Genomic DNA, 16,774 nt, shown 5'->3' with positions numbered 1-16,774 from the left:
ATTTCAATGAGCCAACCGCAGTGAAATGTTTGGTCCGGTCGGCTCATTTTTGCCCAGTATGCGCTTTTCCCTGGCACCTAAAACCGTGGTCGACCACGGTTTTAGGTCCAGTTGTAAAAGCGCATACGGGGCAAAAATGAGCCGACCGGACCAAACGTTTCACTGCGGTCGGCTCATTGAAATGAATTACATACGGGAGCACATAGAAAGGCATACGGGAGCACAAGTTTTTAGCTTTCCCCTGCCGTATGCGCTCCCATATGGGGGAAAATGTAATGGGAACCCAGCCTAAGATGGTTATTGCCTCAATCCAAATAAAAGGAAAATAGATCTTAAAGTGGTAACCCGCTCCTAGACATCTTATCCCCTATCCAAAGGATAGGGGATAAAATGTCCGATTGCAGGGTCCGGGCCGCTGGGAACCCCCACAATCTCTCCTGCAGCACCCCCATCATCTGCTTCACAGAGCGAGTTTCACTGATGACTGGCAATGTAGAAGTCGGAAGATCATGACATCACAGTGCCGCCCACTCGTGTCGTCACGCCCCGCCCCCTCAATGCAAGTTTATGAGAGGGGGCAGATGGGCTGCAGGAGAGATCGCAAGGGTCCCTAGCAGTGGGACCCCCACAATCAGACATCTTATCCTCTATCCTTTGGATATGGGAGGGTCTGAGTACCCCTTTAAAGAGAATTTTTTTTAATATTTGAGTAAGCAAAGGCAATAAGCATAGTCTTTGTAATGGAACCGCTTCATATGATGTAAACAGAACACCTCATATTGTATACCAAGCGCCATTTAATGTGATGTTCTTGCAGAAACTAAATGCAAATATAATTTCCTAATAGAGCAAAATCTCTTTGAGAGGACCTTGCAAAATTGTACTGAAAAGTGGTCTTCTGTGGGGGTAGTCTTCCCAAAGAAAATGGGCACTATCAATTTTTGGTGGACTAAACAAGCACTGTATTTGTTTGCACCAAAAAAGGGGCCTGTCCAGTTTTTTTTTCTTCGAAATTTTTTTTTTTTAAATAAATACATAGAAAGGCACAGTAGACAGCCAGATGTGCTTGTGTATAAACCTATCCCCACCCCCCACAAACACACAGCTTACTCTCCAGTTGCAAACTGCAAAGCATTCCTACTTCTGTTTCTTTCACAATCCATCATGAATTGTAAAAAGACAAAAAGTAAAAAGCCATTGCCTGCAATGGGCTTCTGTGTAAATGCAGAGGTTGCACAAGTGGGATAGCAACAGAATATTATATCCCATTTCAGGATATCTTGAACAATATCACAGGAAACGGACAATCTTTAGTGGGAACAAAGAACTTTCTAGTGGTGGGGGCACCAAGATTAGCTTCAACTCTAGAGATGTAACAGTAGCAAACAAGGTAAGTGGGAACCAGATGGAGTAAGGGATGGGCGGTGGCATAAAGCATTACCAATATGCAGCATTCTAGGTTTTGGATTAAAGGGGTACTCCACTGCCCCAGCGTTCGAAACATTTTATTCCTAATCTCTGGGTGCGGGCTTCTGGGTTTGTGACATCACGGCCATGCCCCTCGTGACATCACACCACACCCTCTCATTGCAAGTCTATGGAAGGGCACTTGGCGGCTGCCACGCCCCTCCCATAGACTTGCACTGAGGGGGCGTGGTGTGACATCAGGAAAGGGGTGGCTGTGATGTCATGACCCCTGCAGCCTGCACCCAGTGTTCAGAATAAAATGTTCTGACCACTGGGACAGTGGAGTACCCCTTTAAACTGTGGACCTCCAGGTGTTGCATAACTACAACTCCCAACATGCTTAACATCTGGAAGTCCACCATTTGGGGAGCACTGCTCTAGGGTATAGGACTAGTACTGCTGGGGTAATGCAACAGATTTAGTAGGCAGTGCTTATGTAGATTATCAGAAAATTACTTCATAATAGAAAATCTTTGAATTTGTAAAAGTAAGAGTGCAACACAATGTACAGCTTGTATAGAAAGTGTTTTACCAAACTCGGGGGCCAAGAGTTAAGCCCACCAAATAAAATCAGAGATATCAACTAAAAACTTCACCAGCTGCAGAAAGGTTAAGCAGCTGTTTTTCTAGACCCCTCCACAATTGTGTATTCATGGAGCCTTAAGGCACGTTGCCAAACTTTATATCTGAACATAGCAACAAGCAAAACCACTGTGTTCTAAAAATATAAATTCTAGGAGTATAATCAAATGACCTCAGTATGAGCCACTTATATCTTGAATAGATAACAGAGACCCTGTGACCTATCAGATACAGAGCAGAACTAATACTGTGAAGACAAACACCATTACTAAGTCAAGTATGAATGCTCACACATGGTCAGTGGTCAAAGAAAGGCTATAGATCGAAGACACAGATTACACTGTAAAACAAGAAAAAAAATCCTACTCCTATGAATGGAAGCCTACACATCTGCACAAACCTTGTACAAAAAAAAAAAAAAAAAAAATTATTTATATTCAGGGATGTGGAATTCCTATCACCCGACGCCCATGACAAGCAGTTTTGGGCGCCGGGCAGGTGAATTTGTCCGGCCCTTAGCCTGGCTTCGGGCAAGCAGGGCCGGACCTGACAAGCGCGGCGGCGATCTGCAGTCTGTGTGGAGTGGGCTGCCGTCTCCTGCCCGCTCCATACTCTGCAGCCCCCGGCTATAAAAACCTGTGTCCTCCGAAGCAGAGCAGGGGAGATGAGAAGCTGTGTATGTCTCTCTCTCTCCCCTGCTCTGCAGACGTGCGGGGGGAGATGAGGGGGCGTGGCTTCTTTCTCCCCGTGCAGACCTGCATCCTCTGCCTTCACTCCCCCAGCTGTAGCTTCGGAGAGCTGAGGGGAGGAGGCACGTCTGCACGGGGAGATGCATGCGGCACTCACAGGGGAGTATGGAGAGGGCTCCGGACTCGTGCCCGCTCCATACTCTGCAGCCCCCGGATGTTCTCAGTAGCCGGGGGCCACCACGAATAGCCAGCAAAGCTGACAGCGGCGTCTAAAAGGGAGAAGTGAATGCTCCCTGGTGGGCTAGTGGGGTGGATCGCCCCAACCCCCCCCCCCCCCCCCCCCGCAGCGCGATCGCGGGGGGAGATCAATCCCGTAGTTCTCCTTTAACCCCTACCATGTTAAAAGTTCAAATCACCCCCTTTTCCTATATAAAAAACATAATAAAAACAAACATATTTGGCATCGCTTCGTGCGTAATTGTAAAACCTATTAAAATATATCATTATGTATCCCGTACGGTAAATGTAAAAAAAAATATATATATATCAAACCACAGATTTGCAATTTTTATAATATCCCAGAAAAAAAAAAAAGTTAAAAAGCGATTAAAAAGTCAGATCAATACCAAAATGGTACCGATACAAAAAAAACTAATTATGGCGCAAAAAAGGAGCCCTCATAGAGCCTGGTATGCGGAAAAAAATAAAGCTACAGGGGTTAAAAAATGGCAATACATTTTTTTTTGAAAAAGTCCAGAATTAGTAAAACGTATGACGTAAACGATACAAGTCTGGTATTGCTGTAATCAGGCGGCCTAAAGTATAAAACTAACATGTTACCTCAACCACAAGGTAAATGGCGCAGAAAAGAAAACCACCAAATCTGCAAAATTATCTTTTACTATTTCAATTTCACTTCCCTAAATATATATATTTTTTGGTTCGGAGAATATGTTATTGAAAAATTAAAAGGTAACATTATAGTAGGTAGTTATGGCTATTATAGGGCAAGGAGGGAAAAAAATCAGAGCGTAAAAGCGAAAACTGGCCCGGACAAGTGGATCGTCATGAGGGACAAGTAGATTTTGCTCCATTTTAGTCCCGTGGACAAGTAGTTTTTTTATAAAATTTCCACACCCCTGATTTTTATTTTTAATACATATATTGCAAATTATGTAAAAACTTTGTTCCAAGTTCCCTGGGCACGGTCAGTAGTAACTCGCTTATGAAATGTAATAAACATGATATGAAATGAGGCAAGTATCTTTGACACACTTAAATACCAAACCTTGGTTATTTAAAAAACAAAAATGTATAATAATAATAAATAAATAAATTTCCCTGCCGGGCAGAAACATTACCAACATGTTTTGGACCTGTTACTTAGAATACTTACTTATGGCCGTGAGTAAAGACCCCAAGTAACAAGTCAGAAATTTTGTTTTGTAGTCATAGGCCCAGATTTATCAAACTGTGTGAGAGAAAAAGTGGAGTGATGTTCCCACAGCGACCAATCACAGCTCAGCAAACGAGCTGAGGTAAAGTGAAACCTGAGCCATGATTGGTTGCTGTGGGGAAATCACTCCACATTTTCCCCCCTCACACAGTTTGATAAATCTGGGTCATTGCGTTTTTTTCCACATTTATAATGGAATTAAATAAAATTTGGATTTTTATTTAGAAGAGAGTGCAAGAGACCCTTCCATTACTTGTAAATCCATACTGTGCTCTGTGTGGTACTTTTCTGCAGAACCATCTGAACCAGACTAATAACATAACAGTGGACTGTGGTAAGCATTGGATGTCATTTTATTATACCTACTTACATTAATGGCAGTCAGATACGACCAGTCTCAAAAATACATACTATAGCTTTCACTCAAAGCGCTCTATAACTTGGGGGAGGCTATGATAGCTGTGTACATTAGCGCAAAACTTTGCTTCTATCAGGTAATCATGGCAGTAAGCACTAATGTAAAAGTTGTAGGGGTATGACAATATGAACACGAGTGGCATGCCACATCTGTCCTCGGAGGACCTATTTAACTCATTAAAATATTACAATGTTACAATATATTTAATTAAGACAAGATGTAATCAGGGTTATATATTTGGTAGTTTAGATCACAGTGCGTAGGGGAAATGTGATTTTTTTCAACTTTCATCTTGGTATGTGGTTAAATATAAAAATACAATCTGTATAAAGGCTGTATTCAGATGGCCATAATTAATCTTTGTGTATGAAATATATATTTAAAGTTAAAAGGGGATCAGAACTAGTCATCTGTCATCAGAAAACCTCTCAACTACGCAAAAGGAACCAATCCCATCTTGTTTCTTAATATACAGCTCCCACATGCAGCTATATTAGGACTGAATGTAGCTTAAAAGGGTTCATTTTAGTAAGTTATCGGCAAAGTTCGAAAGCCCTATAAAGAATGTGTGGAGTGCTGACTGGGCATAGATGGTATACTTTGTTCATTCAGTGGATAGGAAATAATAATAACTTTCTGATATAAGAATGCCCTGTTAATACAGGCTAAAGTTGTTCTCAAGGGTGGGATAAGGGGTCTATTTTTCCCTCTAAAAACAGCACCATTTTTGTCTTGAAGTAACTTTTATTGCAGCATTGCTCCCTTCACCATATTGGCACAACTCATGAACAAGCATGGCAGTTTCTGAGAGAAGGGGAAAAGCAGGGGGGGGAAAAAGCACTTTTTTCTAAAGCTGCACAACTACTTTAAAATACAGCCAACAGACAAGCCTTTGTCAGTAGCAAAGCCACAATTCGTGGAAAATGTAAGATCAACAAAATCACTGGGGAATCCCTGGAATTGGGCAGTGATAACTGAAACAACACAGCAGAAGCAGCGGCTAACTCCGATCAGCCTTCAGAAGTATGTTCTCTTACAATATTCTCCTGATTTGTGCAAAAAGCTGATGATGGTTTATGTAAATTACAGAATGTGTAGAAACAAAAATAGAAACATCAACGTTAAAGGTATTCGACTCACCAAGACACAGGGATGTCTGTGCCCTCCATTACACAGGTCTTTTCTTCTGGGTTAATCATTGCGGATGAGATGGACAAAGATGCACTAGCATGAACAATAGGGCGCCCCCTTAAAGAAAAGGAAGTGTAATCACTGTATATTTTTGATAATACAGGACCCCCATTTAAAAAGTTGACAACATAGATATATATCTATAGCAGTTACTATGGAGCCCAAAGTTAGTTATTCCTAATATAATTGCCTCTAAAAATCCTTTAAAACTTTTAGTACTGATCCCTGCAGGAGCTATATATCTAGTGTGAGATCCATTGTGAGGTCAGGATAAGATTTCCATTTCAATTCTTGTCAATATATATTTGGCTTGTGTAAAAATCTATCATACACTTGTGCAAAACATGCCTAGTAGTTGTACCGCTCTTTACATTACTACAGTTCAGTTTATGGTCACTACATAAAAGGTAAAAGTACCCACTTTTAACTTTGCCACGGGCCCAGTACAGTGTAACACAAAGGAGGACAAACATGGCACTGGAGATCAAACTGGACAACAAGTAGAAATATAACCTGTCTGTAGCTTAACTTATCAAATAGAAGACTGCCAGACCTATTGATCTCTACATCAATATAGTCCACTATTGATTTAACCAGCTGCCCATGACTCTTTTCCTCCATTACATTTTAGAGCAGTTGAAAAATTGACTACGTACTTACCGATAAACCAAAGCCGTATCAACACCAAAGGCTCCCACTATAAGGTCTAGGGGGAAAAAAATGGGAATGTTACATTATGCAAAGATTTTCTATCAAGGTTTGTTCTTTTTCAAGAACATAAATGCAAAAATATCTAAGATAGAATACTTTAGAGATATAATAAATTTTATAAATATGCAGACTTATACATCTATATTGCTGTGTGAATTTAATTTAACTATACTGTATACACACACACTGTATAAAAAAAATGCATTCCATACTTTACCTGGATAGCCATTGCCATCAAGATCTTTTCCACCTCTGATGGAGAAACCAAAGAAAGAAGGAGCTAGAGAAGAACTCCACATTCCTTCAAGGACTTGAGAAGGTTTATGATTTAGACCCTCTGAATTACCATTGTAGATGAACACTATCCCTTGTTTATCTTTACCATCAAAGGGAGCACCAATAGCAATATCTACAAGAAAGAAGGAAGGAAGGAAGAGTCATCAATCTCACCATGCCAGCCATTGCAGATTTGCAATGACTGAAGAGACAACAATTGGAGACTATTGCTGTAAACTGTACAGCAAGTACACAGCATAGTGTCATTGTGTCACCATCAATAGTGATGAGAGATTGGAAAATACAAAACCTAAAAAAGGGAATTTCTCATTTAGATGGGCTCAGGCACAATAATAGGTACAATATACCATTCATGTACTTTGGCACTGCTCCCAACACTATCATTTAAATCTTTATGCGAAAGGTCAATGGGATACTCATACTCCTGTTAAGGCATAGTGTATTTTTTTTGCCCACTTACCATTGAAGCCATCTTGGTCCAAGTCTCCTAATTCAGCAATAGAACTACCAAATCGACCATACTCCTGCTGTCCAGTCAAAACCATGGAGGAGATACGGGACATATTGTAACCCTGCAAATACACATACACACGTCCCACTTCTTGGGTTCTTCCATCATGCGTCTTCTCCATAAATAATGGAGCTCCAATAATTAGGTCATCTAGACTGCAGAAAACAATGTATTAACCCTTTTCTTAGGGAAAATATCTCCCCATATACTCAAATTCAGGGCATTGAAACACATTACATAAATTACTTTTGCTCATCTTACCCATCTCCGTTGACATCTGTGGCAGCTAATGAATAACCAAAGTATGTGGCCATCTAAAGACAAGAAAACATGAGTAACTATTTTGATATACAATTGTGTATTGTAACTGGCAATTCCAGACAATACAGTATATTGAATGTGAGGTGTCATTTCTGAGCTGTGATTGTGGATGCCCCTGCTCTAGCTTTGCTAAGGCTCAGTTCACATAATTTCTATGCATACATCACAGGTATATATCAGCAACCTGTCAAAAATGTTCACAATAGTAATATCACAACTTGTTGCTGGTGGGGCTTTTTGACCTTACTGGAACAAAAAAGGAGTTTAAAAGGTTTGTCACACCTGATCAAATAGTTTTTACCAACTACCTACAGCCAATGGAGGTGGTTAGGAAAGCCAAAAGCAGTCGAAGTGGGGAAGTTACGCAATTTGCCACAGGATGGAAAAGGCAAATTGATGAGAAAGGACAACTTTGGTTGCTTTTGGCTTTCCCAACCACCACCGGTGGCCGGAAAAAGCAATTTGAGGAGGTTGGACAACCCCTTTAATAGTGGCTATGTTCCTTCTGTGCAAAAATCAAAAGCATGGTAATCCATGCCAACCTATTTGACTGTTAACCAATTTATACCTGTGAAATGTGCAGGTATCTGCTTTTTCTTTAAAAAAAAAAATCTTGCATTTATATATTTACATATTTACATTTCTGTTTCATATTTTTTTCTCCTAAATTATAAAACCCTCACCTGTTCTCCTGAAAAGTTATAAAGTGATTTCAAATCTGTACCATTCAGAATGGAAACCTTAAAGAAGAAAGTAAGAGCAAAAAAAAAAAAAAAAAGTTAGAAGAACACAAAACTTATCTTTGTAAAGTGAAAAATATGCCATGTCATTTCATATTGAGCAATACAGATGTAGCCATGGTAATTTTGAATGTGAAGTGTCGGGATATCCTAATGCACAGGGATCAAGATAAAACCAGTAACTGAGTAGTAATGTTTGGTTTGTGTAATACATTACGATACTGTATTGCACTCCTAAGATAAGGATTACTACATCTGTTTTTCCTATAAACTGGAAAAAAGGTGACAGACAATATTTTGTAATCAGACATTTCTGGAGCGAGTCGCGCCTTACTTTTAACATATTTGTTACAGTGACATTTGTTTTATTCCAATTATTATAGTGAGCTCCAGAATCAGAATAATTCTAGATACGTCTACAAGGCGCTATACTTGAAAGCAATAAGCTCTCCTGTATGATGCTGTTTGAGGTCTTCATAAAAGCACCTTACTATGAAAATATCTTTCCTATGTCAATGTCTTTAGGGCATGTTCACAGAGCTAATACAGCTTGATTTCTGCTTCAGAAACCATGTGGTGTCAGTGACTATACCCTGTTACCGCTCACTGGGAGGCGGGGAACGGCACTAAAAAGACAAAAAGAAAGGAAAAGAAAAAAAAAAAAAGAAATTTCTGAGCGGTTACGCACTCAAGCTCCTTTCCCCCATTTTGCTCATGAACAGCCATGGAGCAGCGCTGCATGTGGGCACAAATTAAGCCCGGGTGCACAGGCTCATCGGGTACAATAGAGCTTTTGATGAAACATGCCACAGTTCTGTTTGGCTCCATACAACTCTTGTAAGAAACCCTTTATAAAGATATGGCCAAAATAAAACTAGGATGTTTCTAAACAATAAAATCTAATTTTTATATTTCTTACATATCCATAAGTATCATTTCCTTTAGGAACTGCAGCCACAAAATCTGTTTGGAAAAAGGAAGAATATTAGAAATGAATCCTCAGTCCAGTGAATGAGTTGAACACTATGACAAAGTTAGTATATAACCCTTACCTTCTGTATCATCTCCACTGAACTCTCCAACCGCTACAGAATAACCTAATAAAATAAATAAAAAATATATGAAATCATATATTTTAATAAAAATGACAAAAACTGTAACTCGTAGTTTTCATGCAAATTGTCATATTAAAAAAAGAGTTGTCTGAGTGAACTCTTTTTTTCAGTTGATTGTGGACACTCGGGTAAAAACAAAAAAAAAACAAAAAAAATAGATGAGCCCTTGTTGTCTCAACACAATGAAGTTCCTATCAGTGGGAGAAATGGGTAACTGCTGCAGCCACAGATTGGCTGAATGGATATTCCCTTGTGTTGAGGTGCTGTGCAGAGGAACCAGGCTCCATTGGAATGGCAGCAGACGAGTACACATTTTTTTTTGCTTTCACCCTAGAAAAGTAATCTGTCTTTTCTTATATTCTATAACAGTGGTCCTTAGTCTAGTCCTCAAGGCCCACCAACCTTCCAGGTTTCCTCATTTACGTAACTGGAATAGAAGAGGAAAAAATTGAAATCCTGGACTGTTGGTGGACTTGAGCACTGGGTCTGTTCTATAGGATGCCATATTATAGAGTTATACCCCCCTTCTAGAGAACCTCAGTTATTAGGTCTCCTTAGGATGCACTTTATGGCAGCACATGGAGTGTGTACAGCTCTACTATACAAAAAAAAAAAAAAAAAAAAAAAAAAACTACAGTGTATACACACACATCCTTCACATGCTCAAAATAGTGTCTCTAACAGAATTACCATCTAACACCAGCTTTACTCAACTGGTAAGAAAATGTATTCTGAAACCAAAAAACTGTTGTACTATACTAATATTATAACTGCCCTTGCAGAGCTTAGACATTTTTCTTTTAAAGTTCTCAATAGAATATTAAATTCAAAATTTTGAACAGAATAAATTATATTTTCATCATCATTTCAGTAACAAGAAACCTTAAATAAAATAATAAAAAAAAATTATATTATATATATATATATATATATATATATATATATATATATTTATTTGACTAATTGGACCACTCTGCCATCACCAGACACTGCAGACACACTTTGCCATTATCTACAGATTGCTATGCAACATTGACCAAAGATCATCAAGTAGTCCAAACAGAATTCCTGCTGTGTGTCATTATTGTTGTGCATGGACCAGCAGAAGAGGATTTGCTTTCCAGCCTTTCACTCTTAATAGTCTGCTTGTTCCATAGTCTTTCAGACAAGAGTACATATCAAGTGCCAATTGTTAACTGTGACACCACCACCCTGGGAGAGCGCTAAAAGATCACAAGGGACTGGGCCATTCTGAATGTGTAATTGATCAGGTCCTTCACAATAGCATAAAAAAAGTCTAAAATACTTTATGAAAGGACAAATATTGTGCTGCTGTGGACTATATATCTGACAAAAGCTGGCCATAGGCACTGCATAGTTGGGGGGGGGGGGAGGGGGAATTGAACGTTATCTAAGGTTTACACTAGGATATCCGATATTTTGTGAACATTATATAACATTTGTAGAATCTGAACTACGTCTGTCTATGAGCAACTTTAGCAGTCTATATATCATAGGTTTGTTTTTTTAAGGCATTTTCCCATAAAAAAACCAGAAAGATCCCCAGCCTGTTTGTGGCATCCCCTTTGGCAGACAAGATTGAAAAGCACTGCCAAACAGACCTAGACTTCTGCAACTTTATGCCTAAATGGTTTAAAGTAATTTACAAATTTCAGTGCACAATTGGAGACCTAGGCCGGCATCTATCATTGGGTGTACAACTCTTTTTCAGTCTACATTTGGCACTATTTTGCCGCGTTTTATTTTTCCTTTTTGCACCTCTATGAGCCCTTTTGTTTACACATTTCTTCTGATTTCACGTAACAAGCCACCGATGTAAAGTCTCCGCATGATTTTGACGGGATTTATCAACTGCGCCTTTTGTGAAATGGTGCAGAAAAGGCGCAAAGCCACCGGAAAGTCTCTAAACTACACCATCCCAGACTTAGCTTAGCTTCATGGTGTAGGTCAGTGGTCCCCAAACTGTGGCCCTCCAGATGTTGCAAAACTACAACTCCCAGCATGCATGGACAGCCAACGGCTGTCCAGGCATGCTGGGAATTGTAGTTTTGCAACATCTGGAGGGCCACAGTTTGGGGACCACTGGTGTAGGTTAAGAGTGAAATTTCAGAAAATGTGCACTTGTACAAAATGTATCAAATGCCCTGCACCCATTTAATAAATTTGGTGCTCTTACACATTACCAGCACACATTAAAAAAAAAAAAAAAATAAAAAAAAAAAGTGTAGAAAATGCTTTACTTACACCTACAATAATAAAAGCCCCCCCGTAGTCTTTATACTAAAGGCAGGTGAACCCACCGGTTGTTAGGTAGGACAGCCTCCCAACTTTCCACGACCGATTAAGTCAGTGGATAAAAAGGTTGGGTGTTTCAGATTTCAAACACTTGTTTAGGAAGAGATAAGTTGGTGCCAAAACTGTCTGGCTGCAGGCTTACCCCTCACACATGAACATTTGGTTGTACCGACCACTCCGGTATGGGGAGGATGGGAGAGACAACTATTCGGCCAACAGCTATTCAATATGTACAGCAGCCTTTAGATCTAAGTAGAAGGGCATTACAAGGTATTCCACTGTCTTGTAAAATATTGGTGCTCCAGAGCAGACCTTGTATTTAAGATTCATGGGTGTAACTAGAGATGAGCGAACTTACAGTAAATTTGATTCATCACGAACTTCTCCGCTCGGCAGTTGATGACTTTTCCTGCATAAATTAGTTCAGCTTTCCGATGCTCCGGTGGGCTGGAAAAGGTGGATACAGTCCTAGGAGACTCTTTCCTAGGACTGTATCCACCTTTTCCAGCCCACCAGAGCACCTGAAGGCTGAACTAATTTACGCAGGAAAAGTCATCAACTGCCGAGCCGAGAAGTTTGTGACAAATCGAATTTACTGTAAGTTCGCTCATCTCTAGGTGTAACCACTGAAATCCCATCAGCATGCTGCATTTTTTTTTCCATAAACTTAAAAAATAAAATAAATAAATAAAAAATGCTCCAATTTCTATTAAATAGCAAAGTTCGCAAGTTCTCACAGAACTGGCAATTGCTGCAGCACATGCAACATATTCTGGTATATTAAAAAAAAAATACTCTGGATTACTAAGAGAACCTTACATGCTGGAAAGTATGCCTTGGCTATCTCCTGGTCATTAATGTGGTTATTTAGGTTGAAAAAAATATATATATATTAAAAAAAAAAGGAGCAGATTTCTTAAACACCAAAACACCTGTTTAATCCTGGATAGTTGTGGGTGGTATTGCAGCTTAGTTCCATTGAAATAAAGCTATAATATCACATTCGACCTGAGGATGTGTGTGGTGCTGTTTCTGGAAGAAATTAGCTCAGTTTTTTTTCTATTTCTGGATAACCCCCTTTAATGTCTGTGTGATTTTAATTATTAGAGCAGATCAAATAAATTACATTACATTTAAAACATGTAGTTACATTTATAGGCCATAAAAATAGGAAAGAATCCTACCCATGTAACTGTCATCATGTGTTCCATAAACCTGACGTGTCTGCATTTGTCCTTTGATCTCTAAGATAAAGTATTCAGGGTAGTAATCCTTCTTGATGTCCTCTGGAGTAGCAGTGAAAACCTGACCTAAAACCAATTCAACAGCATACACATTAGTAAACATATAGAAAAAAAGAATCATGGTTTACAAATACGCAATTTTCAAATAGAAAAAAAAATTAATTAATAAATAAAAAACACACACACGCACACACACACACACACACCATAAACCATGCCAATTGACTATTTTCTGCCATGAATGAAACATAAACAAAAAATATTGATGAAATACAGTAGGTTGATAGAAAAATAAAAATAAAAAACAACATCTAAAAACATGATTGGTACCACAAGAAAAATAACTTTAAAAAGGACATTAGAATGTTACCTTGCCAGTAATAGCTTCCAGGTCCACCCAGTAGTATTTTTCCATTCTAGGTTTTATTAAGAGAAAAAATAGAATTTATAGCCTTGGAAAGGTCTTCGGTGCTTTATGATTTTACATAAAAAGCTGCACAATAAACTTTTACATTATAGACAGACTAGAACAGGTTCTTCCTACAAGTGAAATAGGACATTTCAAGTGATTAGTCAATGTCCTTTAAAAAAAACAACACAACTTTATTAACTTACCTTTGTAAACTCAGCAGCAAAGCCACCTTGACAGTATCCCTGTCCTTTTTCTGAGTTATAGTCTGCAGATTAAAATAAGAAAATAGTTTAAATAACATAAAAATAACGGAAATCCAAAATCACAATTACCCAGGTTTCCTTTCAAAACTAGCAGACAGACCTTAAAACCTACAACAAAAAACGTGGTCTCAAATGGCTGGAGGTGCTCAACCCCAAATGCGGTTGTGCATTTATACTGGGGGAGCAGATCCTGCCCTTGTAGTCCGTTGCTAGGGGTGATCCCCAGCATAAAAATGCATACAATGGAGGATGCCTGCAGCGGACTACAAGTGCCACAATAGAATCCTACACCAGATAAACGGTGTGGATGTGTAACAATTAGAATAATACAATACAGGAATATGGGTGCACTACTGTGGTAGAAGTATACAATGACATTGGCTATCCCTCAACACTGATGTTAAAATTGAGACATTCGCCAGTGTATCCTTATATGAAGGACACACCAGAGCCCGCACACCAACGCCAAGGTTTCTCAAAATGGCGCGGGACCTAAGCTAATCCTACCTGTGCTTGATAAGCAAAACAGGGGCCAGTGGGCAATTACGGCAGCATTCGGTCCACCGAATGCTGCCGTAATTGCCCACTGGCCCCTGTTTTGCTTATGAAGCACAGGTAGGATTAGCGTAGGTCCCGCGCCATTTTGAGAAACCTTGGCGTTGGTGTGCGGGCTCTGGTGTGTCCTTCATATAAGGATACACTGGCGAATGTCTCAATTTTAACATCAGTGTTGAGGGATAGCCAATGTCATTGTATACATCTACCACAGTAGTGCACCCATATGCCTGTATTGTAATAGACCTTAAAACCTACCTGTCCGACAAGGTGAATACTCCACAAAGTTGGTAAAATTGTCCAGAGACAAGTAGCAAGTTCCCACCATGTCACTATGTACATCTCTAAGGGTTCTCCAGTTGTATCTAGGAGCACAGGCCTATAAAAAATAAAAATAAAAAAATAAAAACTGACAAACATACCAGTTTGTATTGGGAAATTTCCATTCCTACACATCAGGGTCCTTTTTAAAAAGGTGCTGCCACTGTAATTCTCCTGATGACAAATTGTGGCTCAGCTTAGGATGTCCTGAACACACAGCAGTCACTGAGGCTGCTCACCAGGAGAGTAGGGGCATTATCAAGGAAAGTAAAGAGGTACCGGGGCCACCGAGGCTGAACTAGGCAAGAAGAGTTCACAGTGTATTTTATCACTTTAAAAATCCTAGAAGACTGTCATGCCTTTTATTCATCTTGGAAAACATCTTTGAAAGGTTAATCCAGCCTTAATGCCCAATTCACAATCTTTCGCAAAATTTTCTACATTTTATATATGACCCTCAAAATCTTCATTATAAAGGGTACTGCATGCAGGTGGTTAAAAATAAACAACCCTAATCTTATTTTCCTTGCTACCTTATCGCCAGCATTACAAAGCTCCATTCACCCCTGAACAGAGCGTCCAAGTTTAAGAAAGGTACATCGTATTGGCCACTAAGCGAATCTGTGGCTAAAGGTAGGATTTAACTAATCCCACAGATTGACTAAGCAACAAATACCATGTGCACTGCCAGACCCAAACTTAAAAGCACTGCCCATCTCGGACCAGAACTCCATGATACTAGTGAGGGTCTATTTACACGGCAGAATGTCTGCTTGTGGAATTCTGCAATTGGAAATTCAGAAGCGTGAATGGGAGTGCGGAATCCCATAGAAGTCTATGGGCTTTAATTTGAGATGGAATTCCGCCAGTGGAAATTCTGCAGTGTCAATAGACCCTTGACATCAGTGGAAGTGAGAAAAGTGGATATAGGGTTTTAAACTATCTGCTTAAGCACCAATTTTAAATAAGTAAATTCCCAGAATAGCCCTTTAAGAGAAAAGTTTCAAGTCTACTAGCCCTTTAAAGATGCAGCTAATAAAGTTATCCTGAGCAGTGATATGTACCAGTATAAACTTGTCATGCGAGCGGACAGTTGCTCCAAACCATTGTCTAGATTTAGATTCCACCTGTTCTTGATGCGTTGAATTCCCATCAGCAGAGTAGAAGGTATGCTCGCGGTTGCCTATAAAACACACACAAATGGTTTATTGAAAATGCAGCAAACAAATCTCAGCACTGTTTAAAGACACATTGGTCATCTCAGAATTGCGTGACACCATCATCAGTTCACGTGACTAGTCTACTTTTCTGGGGAAATACACAATATAAAACAAATATTTCCCACCTTTATTATAAATCTGCTTCATTTTCAAGAGGATTGTTAAGTTTGAAGGAATATGTATTCATGTATATAAGAGTTTTTGAAAAAATGCACTTCAGCCCATTCACGTGAATTCTGATGAATTACAATACTTTGCTACATCACAGTTGTCCTAGAACATTGCCAAGCTTTTGTAATTCCTTATAGGGAAAATTATATAATTTTATATGATACGATTAGTCCCTTCTTTTAGGGTGAGGGCATAATGCTGGGTAATCAGCCCATAGTGCATGTGTCTGCACAACAGTGCTCCAGACCATTGGCTGTGCAGGAAACTATGGTCCCATTCCTAGCCATATGCCATCACTTTAACCCCTTAATGACCAAGCCCATTTTCACCTCAAGGACCAGGCCAATTTTATTTTTGCATTTCATTTTTTCCTCCTCGCCTTCTAAAATCCATAACTCCTTTATATTTCCATGATACAGACCCATTTAAGGGCTTGTTTTTTTTGTGTGACCAATTGTACTTTGTAATGAAACCTCTCACTTTACCATTAAATGATACAGCGAACCCCAAAAATGTTTTAGGGAGGAAATTTTTATGAAAACTAAAATTTTGCACATTTTAGAGGGTTTTGTTTTCACACTGTTACATTTTATGGTAAAAATTACATGTGTGTTATTTATTCTGTGGGTCAATACGATTAAAATGATACCCATGGCTAGATACTTTTTATATTTTTTTACCGCAAAAAAAAAAAAAAAAACTTTTTGTACAAAATCAGTAATCTAAAATCGCCCTATTTTGACCACCTATAACTTTCATTTTCATAGTATAGGG

The 16,774-nt window shown here is 39.2% G+C and overlaps 1 protein-coding gene across 1 annotated transcript in view; it reads right to left on the bottom strand.

The window, feature by feature from the left end:
* ITGA5 (integrin subunit alpha 5) overlaps positions 1 to 16,774 on the bottom strand; it is a 107,904-nt gene that overhangs the window by 35,560 nt on the left and 55,570 nt on the right. The window contains exons 3-15 of the mRNA XM_056562785.1: positions 15,674 to 15,792; positions 14,547 to 14,667; positions 13,674 to 13,735; positions 13,429 to 13,474; positions 12,999 to 13,124; positions 9,436 to 9,480; positions 9,303 to 9,346; positions 8,327 to 8,383; positions 7,584 to 7,636; positions 7,272 to 7,477; positions 6,732 to 6,923; positions 6,464 to 6,509; positions 5,753 to 5,860 (exon numbers count right to left, since the gene is read on the bottom strand). Of these exons, the coding sequence (XP_056418760.1) occupies positions 5,753 to 5,860; positions 6,464 to 6,509; positions 6,732 to 6,923; positions 7,272 to 7,477; positions 7,584 to 7,636; positions 8,327 to 8,383; positions 9,303 to 9,346; positions 9,436 to 9,480; positions 12,999 to 13,124; positions 13,429 to 13,474; positions 13,674 to 13,735; positions 14,547 to 14,667; positions 15,674 to 15,792 (1,225 nt within the window). The remainder of the gene's footprint in view (positions 1 to 5,752; positions 5,861 to 6,463; positions 6,510 to 6,731; positions 6,924 to 7,271; positions 7,478 to 7,583; positions 7,637 to 8,326; positions 8,384 to 9,302; positions 9,347 to 9,435; positions 9,481 to 12,998; positions 13,125 to 13,428; positions 13,475 to 13,673; positions 13,736 to 14,546; positions 14,668 to 15,673; positions 15,793 to 16,774) is intronic.

This window comes from Hyla sarda, chromosome 2, assembly GCF_029499605.1.
Source record: "Hyla sarda isolate aHylSar1 chromosome 2, aHylSar1.hap1, whole genome shotgun sequence".
Taxonomy (NCBI): domain Eukaryota; kingdom Metazoa; phylum Chordata; class Amphibia; order Anura; family Hylidae; genus Hyla; species Hyla sarda.
The sequence above is the reverse complement of the archived record's forward strand: the minus strand, read 5'-3'. Positions and strand labels throughout refer to the sequence as shown.